This window comes from Meles meles, chromosome 17 (assembly GCF_922984935.1).
Source record: "Meles meles chromosome 17, mMelMel3.1 paternal haplotype, whole genome shotgun sequence".
NCBI lineage: Eukaryota > Metazoa > Chordata > Mammalia > Carnivora > Mustelidae > Meles > Meles meles.
Genome location: NC_060082.1, coordinates 27,076,549 through 27,091,538, shown reverse-complemented (window position 1 = coordinate 27,091,538; position 14,990 = coordinate 27,076,549). Strand labels below are relative to the sequence as shown.

Genomic DNA, 14,990 nt, shown 5'->3' with positions numbered 1-14,990 from the left:
GTGGTTCGATTTGCTTTATTTTGGATTTATCAGCTGTGTCCCAAATAAGCTATCTTAAGCAGTTGTTTTAAAACTTTTTAAAAAGCAGTGAAATAGTGGAAGTGAAGTTCTTTTTCTCAACTTAGAATACTTCCTTAAGTAATTTTTTCAATATGTGGAGTATATAGATGATACACTTTTTGAGACTTTATGTCTAAAACTTCTTCCAAATCCTGAGATACTCAAATGTAATTTGAAAGGCCAAATCTAAGGGCATAATCTTCCCTTTAAATTCTGGTATGTAGCGTTTTGTCTTTTAGCATGTAGAGAGTCAGGTGATGTTAGATGTCGTCTGATTTTCTGTTATTCTACTCTTTCCTAGAAATCTGTATGATTCTATCTTTATGCATTGGAATTCAAAATTCTCAGCATATCTCTGTACAGTAAAGATGTCTTTATGATTTTTTTTTTTTTTTAGATTTTATTTATTTATTAGAGCGAGCACAGGCAGACAGAGTTGCAGGCAGAGGCAGAGGGCGAAGCAGGCTCCCTGCCGAGCAAGGAGCCGGATGTGGGACTCGATCCCAGGACGCTGGGATCATGACCTGAGCCGAAGGCAGCCGCTTAACCAACTGAGCCACCCAGGCGTCCCTGATTTTTTTTTTTTTTTTTTAAAGCAATCTACATCCAACACGGGACTTGAACTGACAACCCTGAAATCAGGAGTTGCATGCTCCACTGACTAAGCCAGCCAGGCACCCCAGTAGAGATGTCTTTCAAGAAATTTCCTGCCTGGCATTTAATGAACTCCTTTTGTTTTTGTTTTTGTATTCTAAGATTTTATTCATTTATTTGTCTGAGACTACAAGCAGGGGTAACAACAGGCAGAGGGAGAAAGAGGCTCCCTGCTGAGCAAGGAGACGGATGCAGGACTCAGTCCCAGGACTCTGGGATCATGACCCAGGTCGAAGGCAGATGCTTAACTCACTGAGCCACCCAAGCGTCCCTGATGAACCTCCTTCTAATTTAATAACTAAAGTATTCGTTTTAAGGAAATTCTGTTACTTTGTTATTATCTCTATCAATTTCATTCCTTTTAGAATTTCCATTGTATAGACATTGAATCTCCTGGAATCATTTCCATCTTCTATACCTTTTCTCTTGTGTTGATACTTTAAGCATTCTGAGAGATATCCTGACAGTATCTTAAAATTCAGTTTTAGTGTTGTCCATCAGTTTATTGTGCTTTTACTTGTATTGAAATCTCTCTTGGGTGGCTTAGTCAGTTAAGCGACTGACTCTTGATTTCAGCTCAGGTCATGATCTCTATCCTGGGATCCAACCCTGCGTTGGGCTCACCGCCCAGCAGGGCATCTGCTTTTCTCTCTCCCCATCTTCCTCTGCCCCCCCACTGCACACACATGCATGCTCTATCTCTCAAGTAATTTTTTTTTAAAGATTTTATTTATTTATTTGACAGATCACAAGTAGGCAGAGAGGCAGGCAGAGAGAGAGGAGGAAGCAGGCTCCCCGCCGAGCAGAGAGCCCAATGTGGGGCTCGATCCCAGGACTGTGGGATCATGACCCGAGCTGAAGGCAGAGGCTTAACCCACTGAACCACCCAGGTGCCCCTCTCAAGTAATTTTTTTAAAAAATCTCTTGGGGGAAGCTAGAAATTTGAGTTTTCTTATTTTTTGAACTCTTTTGTTTCCACTCTTTTTCATAATGATACATTCATTTGTATCAAGGTGTATTCTGTTGGGGTGGGGAGGGGCAGAGGAAGAGGAAGAGAAAATCTTAAGCAGTCTCCACACCCAGTGTGGTACCCAGTATCGGGCTTGATCTCACAACCCCCCGAGATCCTGACCTGAACTGAAATCTAGTCATAGGCTTAACCAGCTGAACCACTCAGGATCCCCTCAAGCTGTATCCTTTAAAGCTTATTGAGAACATGACAGTTTTAAAGGAGTTTCTCCTTTTTCCTACATTAATTTAGGAGTGGGATTGGAGAGGGTCAGTCACTCTGCTTGGCTTCCCTACTTTTGCTATTGAAAAGTATTCATATTTTCTTGGCATCCTGAATACTTTTGTTTTAACTTTTAAAGCTTAAGAAATTTATCACTATGGGGGCACCTGGGTGGCTCAGTCAGTTAAGCAGCTAGCTGCCATTGGCTCAGACTGTGATCTTGGGATCCTGGGATCAAGCTGTACATGGGGCTCCCTGCTTGCAGGGAGCCTGCTTCTTCCTCTCCCTCTGCTGCTCCTGCTTCCTCTCTGTCAAATAAATAAATAAAAGAAATTGATCCCTAACCTTTTTTTTTTTTTGTCTTTTTAAAAATATTTTTCTATTGTAAAACTTTTTCTCTTCTCAGTAATACTTCTACTTTTTGTGTATGTGTCATTGTAATTATTTGAATATCCTTTAGACACTTAAGGCAGTTTTTATGTTTGCGGGGCATTTTGGGTCTTTTTTTGAGGCAGTTTATTTAATTACCTTTTGGTGTACCCTCCATTACAGAATACATTCCTTGTGTTTGGGGTCAGAGAAATCCTATTAGTGGATCAGTGGGATGCTATTAAAGGTCCAGTCCTTGTCCCATTCTGTAGTGGATCAGTGATTGGCAAGCTAGTTAAGGCAGACTTAAATTCTTTATTATATATATGTTGCCTTGTATTGGAAAATCAAATGCTATTCTCAGCATAAAACAAAATAATAAATAGCCACCTACAATCCTACCAACCACTCGAGTAGTAATCGTTGCTAACATTTTGGACTTACTCTTCCAAACCCTCTTGCTTCATTTTTACCAGCATTTAGTGGTGTCAGTGGTCAGGATTTTGGCTATTCTAAAAGGAATTTGCAATTCCCTAATGATATAGGATGTTGAGTATCTTTTCATATGTTCATTTACCACCTGTGTGTCGTCTTTGATGAGGTGTCTATGTATATCTTTTGCCTATTCTTTAATTGAGTTGTTTTCTTGTTGAGTTTTAAGTGTTCTTTGTATATTTTGGATACCAGTCCTTTCTGAGTTATGTATTTTGCAAAGATTTTCTCCCAGTCTGTGACTTGTCCTTTAATTCTCTTAATGCTCCCGCAGAAGCCTTATCAGAAGCTCCTTTAGTGTCAGATGTTCTGGGAATAGTTTCTGCTAGGCTTTTTCTGTTGAGTGCCTCAAAAGTCTTCTAGCCTCGACTGGTGACCTGATTTCAAAGCTTCTTCCACATTTTTAGATTTTTTTTTTTCAGCCACACCTCATTTCCTGGTACCAGAATTTATAATACACTGCATATTATCACATTGCTTGGGTGTACCGTAAGTTTTTAAAACAGACCCCAGTTTCTGAACGTTTAGATGTCTAGATGTGCTTTCATTATTAGAAGCGAAGTGGTAGTGAACTTTTTGTGTATACTACCTTGCATATTGGTTGGGTATTTACCTCAAAATAAGTTCTAGAAATGAAATTGTGAGTCAGAGGGTATTGCAGATTTTAAAGGTTTTAGTATATGTTTAATGGCAGACTCTTTTTTTTTTTTATTTGACAGAGAGAGATCACAAGTAGATAGAGAGGCAGGCAGAGAGAGAGAGAGGGAAGCAAGCTCCCTGCTGAGCAGAGAGCCCGATGCGGGACTCGATCCCAGGACCCTGGGATCATGACCTGAGCCGAAGGCAGCGGCTTAACCCACTGAGCCACCCAGGCGCCCTAATGGCAGACTCTTAATTCCTAACCTAGGTTGCTGACTTCAAGGCTGATTTTTATTGTGGCCGCCTTTTCTTGGATTAGGATTATTAATTCGTGGGAGATATGATTGACTTTGATTTAATTGATTTCAAGTTGTAGATCAGTGTTTCTGTCTTCTGATGTATGAGTCTACAGAAACCCTTTCCACATTCTGATATGTGCTCTTATGGTGTGTTTTTACTTTCGTAGAAGCTTTCTGGAACACTTCAGTGTGGGGCCTGGGTGTGGCAAGGGCTGAGGGTGGGGTCAGTTGGTTTTTTGTAAGCACTGTCTTACAGGAAGAATCCAATGACCACTTCTCCTTGTTGTGATTGGTGTGCAGTTACATTCCTTGGCCATCTTCATTACATAGGCTAATTCTAGGGAAATTGTTTCAGTTATTCTAGTGAGGCAATTTTTCCCACCTACTTAAAATTACATACTTTTGAAATAAAAATGCTTGTGAAAATATTGGGACTTCTGTCAGATGAAAAATACCTGATTTGTGAGGATTGTAGATTTAACAAATACTCTGTAAAATAACGTTTAAGTCCCATTCATGACCTAAAATGTAGATTGTTTATGGAGTTAGGGCTTATTTAATCTTATGCTGAAGCCATGTAACAAGCTCCATAGAGAATACAAAAAAAGGGCCTAGGTGTCCTTAACAGAAGTTTTACATTATAAATGAGAATGTGTAATGTTCACATAAGAATACAGTATTAATCAGGGTTCATAAAGCTCTAAATAGGCTAACAATGTGCTCTAAGTTGAGATGATTTAGAGGAAGAAGTTGAAGGAATTTATCTGAAATACTTAAATTCGTGTCTCCTCATTTTAGGATTGCATTTTAAAGACGATTTCTCTGATTGAGTTCTTTTGGAAGATTAAACCCATTTCGAGAGGACTTGGAGCTGGTCCTCGCCTTGAGGAAGCAGTGGCTTGTTTTCAAGAAGCCATTTCTGATATAAGGATCTACTCAGCATGCCTAATCAAGGAGAAGACTGCTATTTTTTTTTCTATTCTACATGTACCAAAGTAAGAATTGGCATCTTTAAAATCAGTTCTTTCTGTAATTTCTCTAATAAAATCTAATAAGATTTTCCCAGTATACTAAGTGTTCATGTTTTGTTTTGTTCAGCCATTTATTATCTGCTACAGTTTTCTTAGTAGAGAATAGTACTCCTAGGAGAATTCATTATTCATCTTTTTTCCCTCTTCATTTATGTTCTTCATGTTCTACAAAAGTGAAAAAGTCCACAGCATATAGTCATCGTTCACGGTTCTCTTACTGGTAATAATCATCTGTTCATAATTAATAATTACCTATTAATCATTACCCCTGTTCAGGGTGCATTTGATTTGAATTAGGAGTGCTTTGGCCTGGCTTGTAAACTTCGGTTTTATTTACTTGTATTAAATGAATGGGTGGGTTGTATTGTACTTCTAGAAACTGTCGTGGGTTGAATTTGACTTTTTTTTTTTTTCCAGATTTCTTGCTGAATAATAAAGCATTCTTCTAAATATGCTTTTGTAGCATTTTTGCTTTTTCTGTCAAAACTTCCTGTTTTTCTGCTTGATTCTTTCGCAGCTCCATTCAGATCTGTCCACTCTTCTGTTCCTTTGTGACTAATTCTACACGTGTATATATTGTTAGAAAAACTTCTCAACTATCTCAGGGCTGTGTTTAAAATTACCCGTTTTGAGCAAAGCTCTGAGCATATACAGCATTGTGTTTCAGACACTGCTGTTGTAGAAGTACATAATGAAGCATGGAATTATACTTAAAGCCTCATCTCTTTGTGATTTTCCACCAAAAGCTAGTTACACAAGTCAAGATGTATAAAATGGTTTTGAACTATAAATACATTTTTAAAGAGTACCACTTAAAATACTCCCACTTATCTTTTTCAGCCCCATTTCCGCTCATGTCACTTTATGTTGTGAAATCAAATGAAGAAAACTATCAAGGAGTAGGTCATAGGAAATTATAAATTTGTTGACCTCAGATTGTTCTTGTCTTCCATCTCCGTTTTGTACCTTGCCTGTCTTTCCTTACTCCTTTTTGTTTGTCTGGATGCCAGGACACTGTTACGGTGCACGCTTTACCTAGGATCTGTTTTGGTACCACAATTCTTTTCTGTATTCTTTTCATTTACAGGGTGACAGCTGTCCCTTCCGTCACTGTGAAGCTGCGCTAGGAAATGAAACTGTTTGCACATTATGGCAAGAGGGGCGCTGTTTTCGACAGGTGTGCAGGTTCCGACACATGGAGATTGACGTAAGTTTTCAGTTTGTGTTCTAATAAGCAGCCTGGTGTTGTGATGGGCCAATAAAAAATATAGGGAGAAAGGGGCAGTTGGGTGGCTCAGTCAGTTAAGATCTGACTCTTGATTTTGGCTCAGGTCATGATCTCAGGGTTGTGAGATCAATCCCCATGTCGTGCTCTGCACTGGGCATGGAGGCTGCTTAAGAAATGACACCTTATATAATGTACAGATTAAAATTTTTTTAATGATGTAATGAAATTTCGTTATAATGCTCACTTAATATCTTGATATTTTGGAGTATGAGTTGGTATCATTCTGGTAGCCAGTTTGGTAATGTATCTAAAGTGTAAAAATGATACGTGTGTCTTTGGGGAATATTTCTATTTCTCCATTTATTTAATTTATTTTTTTTTAAGATTTTATTTATTTATATGAGAGAGATCACAAGTAGGCAGAGAGGCAGGCAGAGAGAGAGGGGGAAGCAGGCTCCCTGCTGAGCAGAGAGCCCGATGTGGGGCTCGATTCCAGGACCCTGGGATCATGACCTGAGCCGAAGGCAGAGGCTTTTAACCCACTGAGCCACCCAGGTGCCCCTCTCCATTTATTTTAAACAGTCTCAAACTTAGAGAAAACCCTCAAGTACATTATAAAACATTTTTCTAAGCCACTTGGGAGTAAACTGACATTCCCTGTCACTCCCAAATACGTTCATGAATATTTCCTACAAGCAAGGACATTCTTCTGGATAACTGTAATATAGCCATCAAAATTAGGAAGTTAACACAGATAGTGTACCTTCATGTAGACCTCAGAAGCTGTTCAAGTTTTTCCACTGTACCAGTTACGTCCTCTATTGCAGACGGAGCAAGTCCGGAATGGAGTGTCAAATATAGTTGGCATTGCTCTCTCGTTCTCCTTCATTCTTAAATAGTTGCTCAGTGTTTCTTTACTTTTCATTCGCCTTGACACTTCTGGTAGTTCTAGGCCAGTTATTTTGTAGGATGTCCTTCAATTTGGGTTTCTCTGGTATTTCCTCATTACTAAGTTCAAGTTGTGTACCACTGGCAGGAATATCATAATTCTTCTCAGTGCACACTATTGGGTTGCACAGACATACAATTTTCATTATCCCATTACTGGTGGTGGTAACTTGCATCACTTTTTTTACCAAATTAGTTGACTGTAAAGGTTTTTTCTTTGTAACTAATACACATTTTGTGGAGAGGTACTTTGAGACCCTGCTCTCCCATTTCTCACCAAATTTTCAGTTTTTTCCCACGTACTTGTGTTTGTGAACTCATGGTTTCCTCTTTTATTCAGTGTGTTGTACTCCATTACTATCATTTTTAATCCTCAGATTGACCCACATTTGCCCAGTAAGAGCTGTTCAAGCTGATTTGTGTCCTTCCGATGTTTTCTTCATTTTTTGAACACCTTAGTGCATTCTGGCCTGACAAGATTTTTCAGGCTCATCCTATATTTTTCCTCCTCCTGTCCTGGAATTAGTCATTTCTCTAAGGAGCCCTGGATCATTTCGGTAAAGAATGATATATATAGAAATAAGATTGGGGCAGCTCCTGGAGTCTCACTGCTTCCAGGACTGCGGTGGACAGAACAAGAATGTATAAATGGATTTACATAGACACATATTTCCATCATTTATTCTTTATGTCTGTGTCTTAAAAGTCATGAGTTCACATAGATGGCACTGCAGGTTTTAGTCTAGGCTTCTCTTTTTTCCATACTCGTAACTTTCTTCTCCAAAAGTGAGAAACTTGTCCTTAAGAACACTGGTTTTATCAGTCCCCTTGTTGGGTAAGCCAGTACCGTTGCCAGCCTCTTCCTTCCCCTCAGGCTCTGACATCACACATGAGGCTGCTCTCCTACAGGGACAACTTTCTCACCTTGTTTTGGTTCCAGTGACCCTGTCCAGGCGCCTCTCCTTGCTCCACCATAAGCACCTCGTCCTCACCATGCGGAGACCAACATCCTACTCTTGACTCCTCTCCACATGAATGCCCTTTTCACACCTTTGGACGCCACTACTCTGTGTGTGGCAGCCCTCCCATGTAAGATGCTTTTCTCACCCTGCTTATGTTCCAGCTCTGTGCCAGGTCCCCACTTGGGAAGACCCTGCCTGCTTTAATGCCGCTTAGTCATTGTTGTCCATTCTACGCTCACCCTCCATAAATACACACTCCTCATCCTACACAGGGATTTCTTCTGCACAGAAGCCTTCCTCACCCTGCTCAGGCTCCAGCACGCTCCTACACAGATGCCCTCCCAAGCTCTCCTTAATTCTGATGCTCTAGGTCACTTCAGCCTTGTCAAATGGTGCCTTCCTCGTACAGTCAGGCTCTAACACCCTGGTCTGGGCCATGTGCCCTTCCCTCTCCCAGCAAGAGCCTACCTCTTACCTCTCAGCCTCATCTGATGCCCTCGGACTAAATTGAGGGAGGTGGGGAAGGAAGGTAGAGACTGACTCTGCAGTTTTAGGCCTGGGCTCACAGAGCTACACCATGTGGGCTCCAGATTTATGGCCTTTTAGCTGCATTCTGTGCTGCCTTTTCCAAAGAGCAGGGGATTCACTGAATAAATTTCAGAGAAATAACTGTGCTGCTTTTGAAAATGCACACTGTTATATTGCCGGCACAATCTAAATTGACTCAGCTCCCTAAAGGGTATGTCAAGGTCTTTGACACATTGAGAGATTCCTTGGACTCTCCTGGGACTCAGCATATAGTTACATTCATGGCTAAGCTTTATTACATGAGGGGCGCCTGGGTGGCACAGTTGGTTGAGCATCTGACTCTTGATTTTGGGTCATATTGTGATCTCAGGGTCATTGAGCCCCATGTCTGGCTCTGAGCTCAGCAGGGAGTCTGCTTGAGATTCTCGCTCCCTCTCTCCCTCTTTCTAAAATAAATAAATTTTCAAAAGTTTTATTACAGTGATGGGGAGAGGAGATAACACTGATCATAAGAGAGAAAAAGACATAGAGTCTGAAGGAATCCATGTGTGGATTGCTTCTGTGATCTCCCTCCCACGAGGGTTCACACAGAGCACACACTTCCCCAGTGATGAAAATGCAGCACTGTGTGTGGGATGTGTCTGCCTAAGGAAGCCCGGTAGAGACTCAGACATCCAAGGTTTTTAATGGGGCTTGTCACATAAGCACCCTCTACCTATCACATACTGAAATTCTAGACTCACAGAAGGATGGCACGTGTTCAGCACACGCACAGTCTAGGCACTGTAATCAGCTGACGGACTAGGAACATCCTAAGGGTCAACTTTGCAAGCAAGGTATCTTAGGGAGCAGTCTTAGGGCTGCTGGGTTCACTCTTTTTTGCACAGACTGACTTGGCTACATTTTTCAAAATACTGTATGCTTTCCCTACCTTTGTCTCATCTCTGTTCCTGTGTGCAGAAGCAGATATATACAGAATTACTCTAGAGCATAATTTGTAATAATAAAATATACGAAATACCTTCATTTAAAACCAATTTGCTACATTCATACAGTGAAGTGCTGGGCAGCTCTTAAACATTTTTTTAAAGGGAAACTTAATTGGTATGGAAAGATCAGGCTATATTGTCAGTGAAAAAGCGAGGGGCAGAATAAGGTGCAGAATATGCTGTCATTTGTGTAAAAAAGGTAGAAGAATGTGTTTTTGATCCACATGTGTATTTTTAAAATCTCTGGGAGCAGGGACACCTGGGTGGCTCAGTTGGTTAAGCGACTGCCTTAGGCTCGGGTCATGATCCCAGCGTTCTGGGATCGAGTCCCACATCGGGCTCCTTGCTCAGCAGGGAGTCTACTTCTCCCTCTGCCTCTGCCTGCCACTCTGTCTGCCTGTGTTCGCTCACTCTCTCTCCCTCTCTCTCTCTGACAATAAATAAAATAAAATCTTTAAAAAAAAAATCTCTGGGAGCATAAAGGAGAAACTTGACAACAGTAGCTGTCAGGGAGTGGGGCAGGAATGGAAAAGAGCCTTTTTACTGTAACCCTTCCATATGCAGTTGATTTTCATTACTCATGAGTTCCATGTTTGCAAATTTGCCTGCTCGCTAAAATTTACTTGTAACCCCCCAAATCAGTACTTGCTGTGCTTTCATGGGCCATCTGCAGACATGTACAGAGCACTGAGAAATTGGAGTCACCTGACTTACATACTGCCAGCTGAGATAGATAAATATTCTTTTAAGTGTACATGTAAACACTTAAATCAATCTTCTTTCCTTCCTTCCTTCCTTTTTCTTTCTCTTTCTCTCTCTTTCAATAGTAAGCTCTACGCCCAATGTGAGGCTTGAACTCATGACCGCAAGATCAAGAGTCACATGCTCTGCCAATCGAGCCAGCCAGGCGCACCTATAATTTTTTTTTTTACGTCTGAAAATTCTATACTCAAGTGGTTCTCTTCGGGTAATAGCTTGTCAGGCATTATTAACCATTTTCCAAGTGGTCTTCATTATTTGTATGTTACTTTGCATTTAGAAACAAAATCCAGTAAGTACATTTTTAAAAGGGAAACTTTATTGATATGGAAGGATTCGGAGATTTTGTCAGTTGAAATACGACACTGACAATAAATGTCATGTGACTCCTGTATATAGAGGGTACATTACAGAAGTCCTTCAGTAATTTGAAAACTGCTTCCAAGAATGAAAAACTTAAGCAAAGACAGACCCAAGAGCAAGAAAGATTGGCATTAGGTTCTACCTTGAGGAGGGAGTAATTGAGTAATTGTAGTTTCTATTTAAAAAACAGTGGTAGTTATTATATTTAACTTTTTGGGTGTGCCAGGAGAATGATAAATTCTATCCAGATCTTTGAAAGGTAAAGGCATTTGCTGTACTTTTTTAAAATGGGCAGTCCAGGGGCGCCTGGGTGGCTCAGTGGGTTAAGCCTCTGCCTTCAGCTTAGGTCATGATCTCAGGGTCCTGGGATCGAGCCCCACATCAGGCTCTCTGCTCAGCGGGGAGCCTGCTTCCTCCTCTCTCTGCCTGCATCTCTGCTTCCTCGTGATCTCTCTCTCTGTCAAATAAATAAATAAATCTTTAAAATGGGCAATCCATACATGTAGCAATAAACTCAGGACATAAATCCTCTGAATACTTTTTTTTTTTTAACCAAACTGCCTTTCAGAGATGTTGAGCTAATTTATGTTTTTGTTATCAGTACTCTTGGACTGTGTGGTTCGGCATCCCTGCTGACACGGTGTACTGTCAAATTTTCAGTCTCTCCCTGTAATAGATTTTCATTTTTGCCCTTTCTGGTACATTTGAGGATCTGTTTGTGATGGTCATTATTTCTGTTTCTCTCATTATATTTTCAGCTTCTGAAATAATGCTGCTGTGCTTTCCTAGAATTTTAAACCTTAGCTTGCTTTTGATGAGAGATCCTACGTAATCCAACAGATCCAAATCTGTCTTTGTCCTTTGTCCCTTGATTGTCACTAACCATTCCCTCCAAGGTTATCACTATCCTGAGTACTCTACCATAGAGAAATTTTGCCTGCTTTGATATCCCCATCAGTGGAATCACATAGTGTGCACTGTTGCTCCTGGTTTCTTCCTTCTGCACTGTCCTGTTAAGCGTAGGGACGGTTTATTCCTTCTCAGTACCAGATAGCATGCTATTGTTTGAATAAACTACAATGCATTTATTTATCTATGCTGCTAATAGTGTACATTTGAGTTTCCATTTTGGAGCTATTATAAATAGTATTATCTTGAACCATTCTTTATACACTTTTTTTTTTTTAAGATAATTTATTTATTTATTTATTTATGAGAGAGAGAGAGAGATCACAAGTAGTCAGAGAGGCAGGCAGGCAGAGGGGGAAGCAGACCCCCACTGAGCCACCCAGGTGCCCCCCTTTATACACATGTAATGTATATCTGAGAACTGATGTATATATTTTGGCTGGACATATGTCCTATGATCCAGCAGTTTATTCTAGATATGAAGGTGTCTTTATCCTCATTCCCCTTCATAAGAGTGAGGTAACTTGGGAAGGAAAAGTACCATCCTTAGCGTGTTATTTGTGCCTTACTTTGAGAAGTCACGAAAGGGAAAATTTTCCTCAAAGCCGTGAGCTCTCAGTTTTAAATAAACTCCAGTTTATTGAGTCCTTTCCATGTACTAAGTGTTTCATATACATTATTTCATTTTATCTTCATAAGAAGCCAGGTAGGTAGCTCCTGTTTACTGCCATTTTTATGGCTGAGGAAACTAAGGCTGAGAGGCATTAAATTATTTGTCCAACATCACATGGCCAGTATGTAGCATAATGTTATCTTTGGTTCCATAATCTTAACTAAGATATTGTCCTTCTCTAAATTAAACGTAGGCACCTCGGGCTTCCACCAACAGCAGATGAGCTACTTTCCTACTCCCTTCATCTCTCCCTCGAGCATGGAAGGCCCCTTTCAGCAACCCCTCTTTTTCCTGCTCACAGTCAGCTCACATGCCTCAGAGTTTTAAAGCCTGAATGAACTTTATTCAGAAAACAAATGACCAAACACCTCATTTTTTATTTGAAAACAATGTGTTTTTTCTTCCCATAGAAAAAGCGTAGTGAGATTCCTTGTTACTGGGAAAATCAGCCAATGGGATGTCAGAAACTAAACTGCGCTTTCCATCACAACAGAGGACGTTATGTTGATGGCCTTTTCCTACCTCCAAGCAAAAGTAAGATGTGTTTTTAATTTTTAAAAGAATAGTTACTATTAAATGAACATCTGCTATGTACACTGGACAGAGTATTTTACAACATTGCCTTTTAGTCTTGGGAGAGAGCAGTTTTACTTCCACTTTACAGATGAAGGAACTGAACTTTTAAGTAAGGTTAAATGACTTGTATATAGTCATAGTCATAAACAAATTAAGTATCACAGTCAGGATTAAAACTTCATTACCAAAGGTCATGCTGCCTCCCAAATGTTTCTTGGCATGACAGTTTAGATTACTATACTTTCATTTCCCATTTTCTTAGACGATCCAGTGAGTTTTCCAAAAGAAACTGGATTCTCCAGGCCAGGGTTTGGCAATCTGGTCCTTCACCCATTTTATAAAATAAAGTTTTATTGGAAGGAAGCCATGCCTGTTCATTCACATATTTTCTATGGCCGGATTTTGTGCTCCTTCTCCACAGAGTTGAGACACAGAGGTCTACAAAGCCTAAAATACTTAATATCTAGCTCTTCGTAGAAAAGGTTTGCCAACCCAACTCTAGGCTATAATCTAAAATAAAATTTATATTCCCCCAAAAGCTAGTTTTTATTTCCCATATCTCCTTTAACATTTCCTACTGGAATGATCAGCCATTTAAAAGCCACATCTTATGTGATTAAAATTTTATGGCTACATCAAATTTTGTCCCCTCTATTTAAGAGAAAAAAGTGGGCTTGCGTCTCTCTGGTTTAGTTCAGAAGTGTTTCCTACCATGTTTTTTAACAGCTACTTTTTTGCTGAGCAGGAAGCCTCGAATTTCAATATTAAAATTAAATGTCTAGAATTTGTAAAGTTTTATGCATCTGGTGTCCAGATTATTCTGTCTTTTGAACACATACTTTGAACGTTGTGTACAGTGAAGAGTTACTAGGTAAAAACCATTTTTTCCCTCCCTGGGAGTTGAGAACCTAATTGTGAGAATGGAGAAATCAGGTAAAAAGACAAAAGTGGTCGAAGGAAAAGCACCAAACTTAGCATATGTGGTAGGAGATTTTTGATGAATCGGGACTTTATCTTCTATTTTTAATTTATGACTGATGTTGTATGTTCAGCTGTGTTGCCTACTGTGCCTGAGTCACCAGAAGAGGAAGTGAAGGCTAACCAGCTCACAGTTCAGCAGAACAAATTGTCTGTCCAGTCTAATCCCTCCCCTCAGCTGCGAAGTGTTATGAAAGTAGAAAGTTCAGAAAATGTTCCTAGCCCCACCCATCCACCAGTTGTAATCAATGCTGCTGATGATGATGAAGATGATGATGGTAAGTTTTAGCTCTTTCTTTAAGGCAAATAAATGATCAGGGTCACTCAGTGAATTGGAATCAGGATTAAAACTTGAGGCCCTCTGTTAATTGTAAATTTGCCTCACATGTCGATACATAGATCAGTTTTCCGAGGAAGGTGATGAAACCAAAACACCCATCCTGCAACCGCCTCCTGAAGCTCATAATGGATTACGGACAGCCTCTGCCCGGAAACCTGGAGTCAGTTTGAAGCAAGGTAAGAAGAGGCTGCATTGATCTGTTTCCTGCTCATCAATCTAAAAGCACTGTTGAATGTGCCCAAACTACTTGAAAAACATTTGAAATCCAGATCACAGGGGCGCCTGGCTGACTTAGTCGGTTAAGCTGCTGTCTTCAGCTCAGGTCATGATCCCAGAGTTCTGGGATAGAGCCCTGCATGGGGCTTGCTGCTTGATGGAGGGCCTGCTTCTCCTCCTCCCTCTGCTGTTCTCCCGCTTGTGTGCTCTTTCTCTCTGTCAAATAAATAAATAAAATCTTAAAAGAAAAAAAAGAAATTTAGATCATGATCACTACCACCTCTCTATCCCTGACTCCACAATACACACACACCCACCATACTGACACTTGCTTTCTCTTACTCATTCAGAAAACATTTGCTTGTGCACAAATAAAATGCAAAGGGCATGAGATGTTAGTTCCTCATGTGATTTCTGTTTGGGTTTCTCAGGTGAATGTTTGAATTTTGGAATAAAAACTCTTGAAGAGATTAAGTCAAAGAAAATGAAGGACAAATCCAAGAAGCAAGGTGGTAAGTGATCAGTTATGACACAGACAGTTGAAGTTTGCTGGAGAAGAGTAACAAGGAGACTTCTGATAAAAAGGACACTGGCAACAGCCAAAATGAGCACATAGATTTTGACTTCTATGGCTTGTTTGAAGTAAAACACAGACTTATTTAAATCAGGGCTGCTTTTTTAGTACTTGAAGGAACTGCTTTATCTTCAGAAATACAACTCCAAAGAACTACATATAAAAATCATAT

At 40.1% G+C, this 14,990-nt stretch overlaps 1 protein-coding gene across 23 annotated transcripts in view; it reads left to right on the top strand.

The window, feature by feature from the left end:
- ZC3H11A (zinc finger CCCH-type containing 11A) overlaps positions 1-14,990 on the top strand; it is a 42,041-nt gene that overhangs the window by 10,903 nt on the left and 16,148 nt on the right. For 21 of the 23 annotated variants that reach the window (XM_045983394.1, XM_045983393.1, XM_045983398.1 and 18 more), the window contains 6 exons: positions 4,543-4,739; positions 5,863-5,982; positions 12,545-12,668; positions 13,763-13,966; positions 14,088-14,204; positions 14,676-14,756. In XM_045983394.1, the coding sequence (XP_045839350.1) occupies positions 4,686-4,739; positions 5,863-5,982; positions 12,545-12,668; positions 13,763-13,966; positions 14,088-14,204; positions 14,676-14,756 (700 nt within the window). In that variant the 5' untranslated portion in view covers positions 4,543-4,685. Of the gene's footprint in view, positions 1-4,542; positions 4,740-5,862; positions 5,983-12,544; positions 12,669-13,762; positions 13,967-14,087; positions 14,205-14,675; positions 14,757-14,990 lie in introns of those variants that run through there. The other 2 variants (XR_006815657.1, XR_006815656.1) reach the window with 1 other exon arrangement.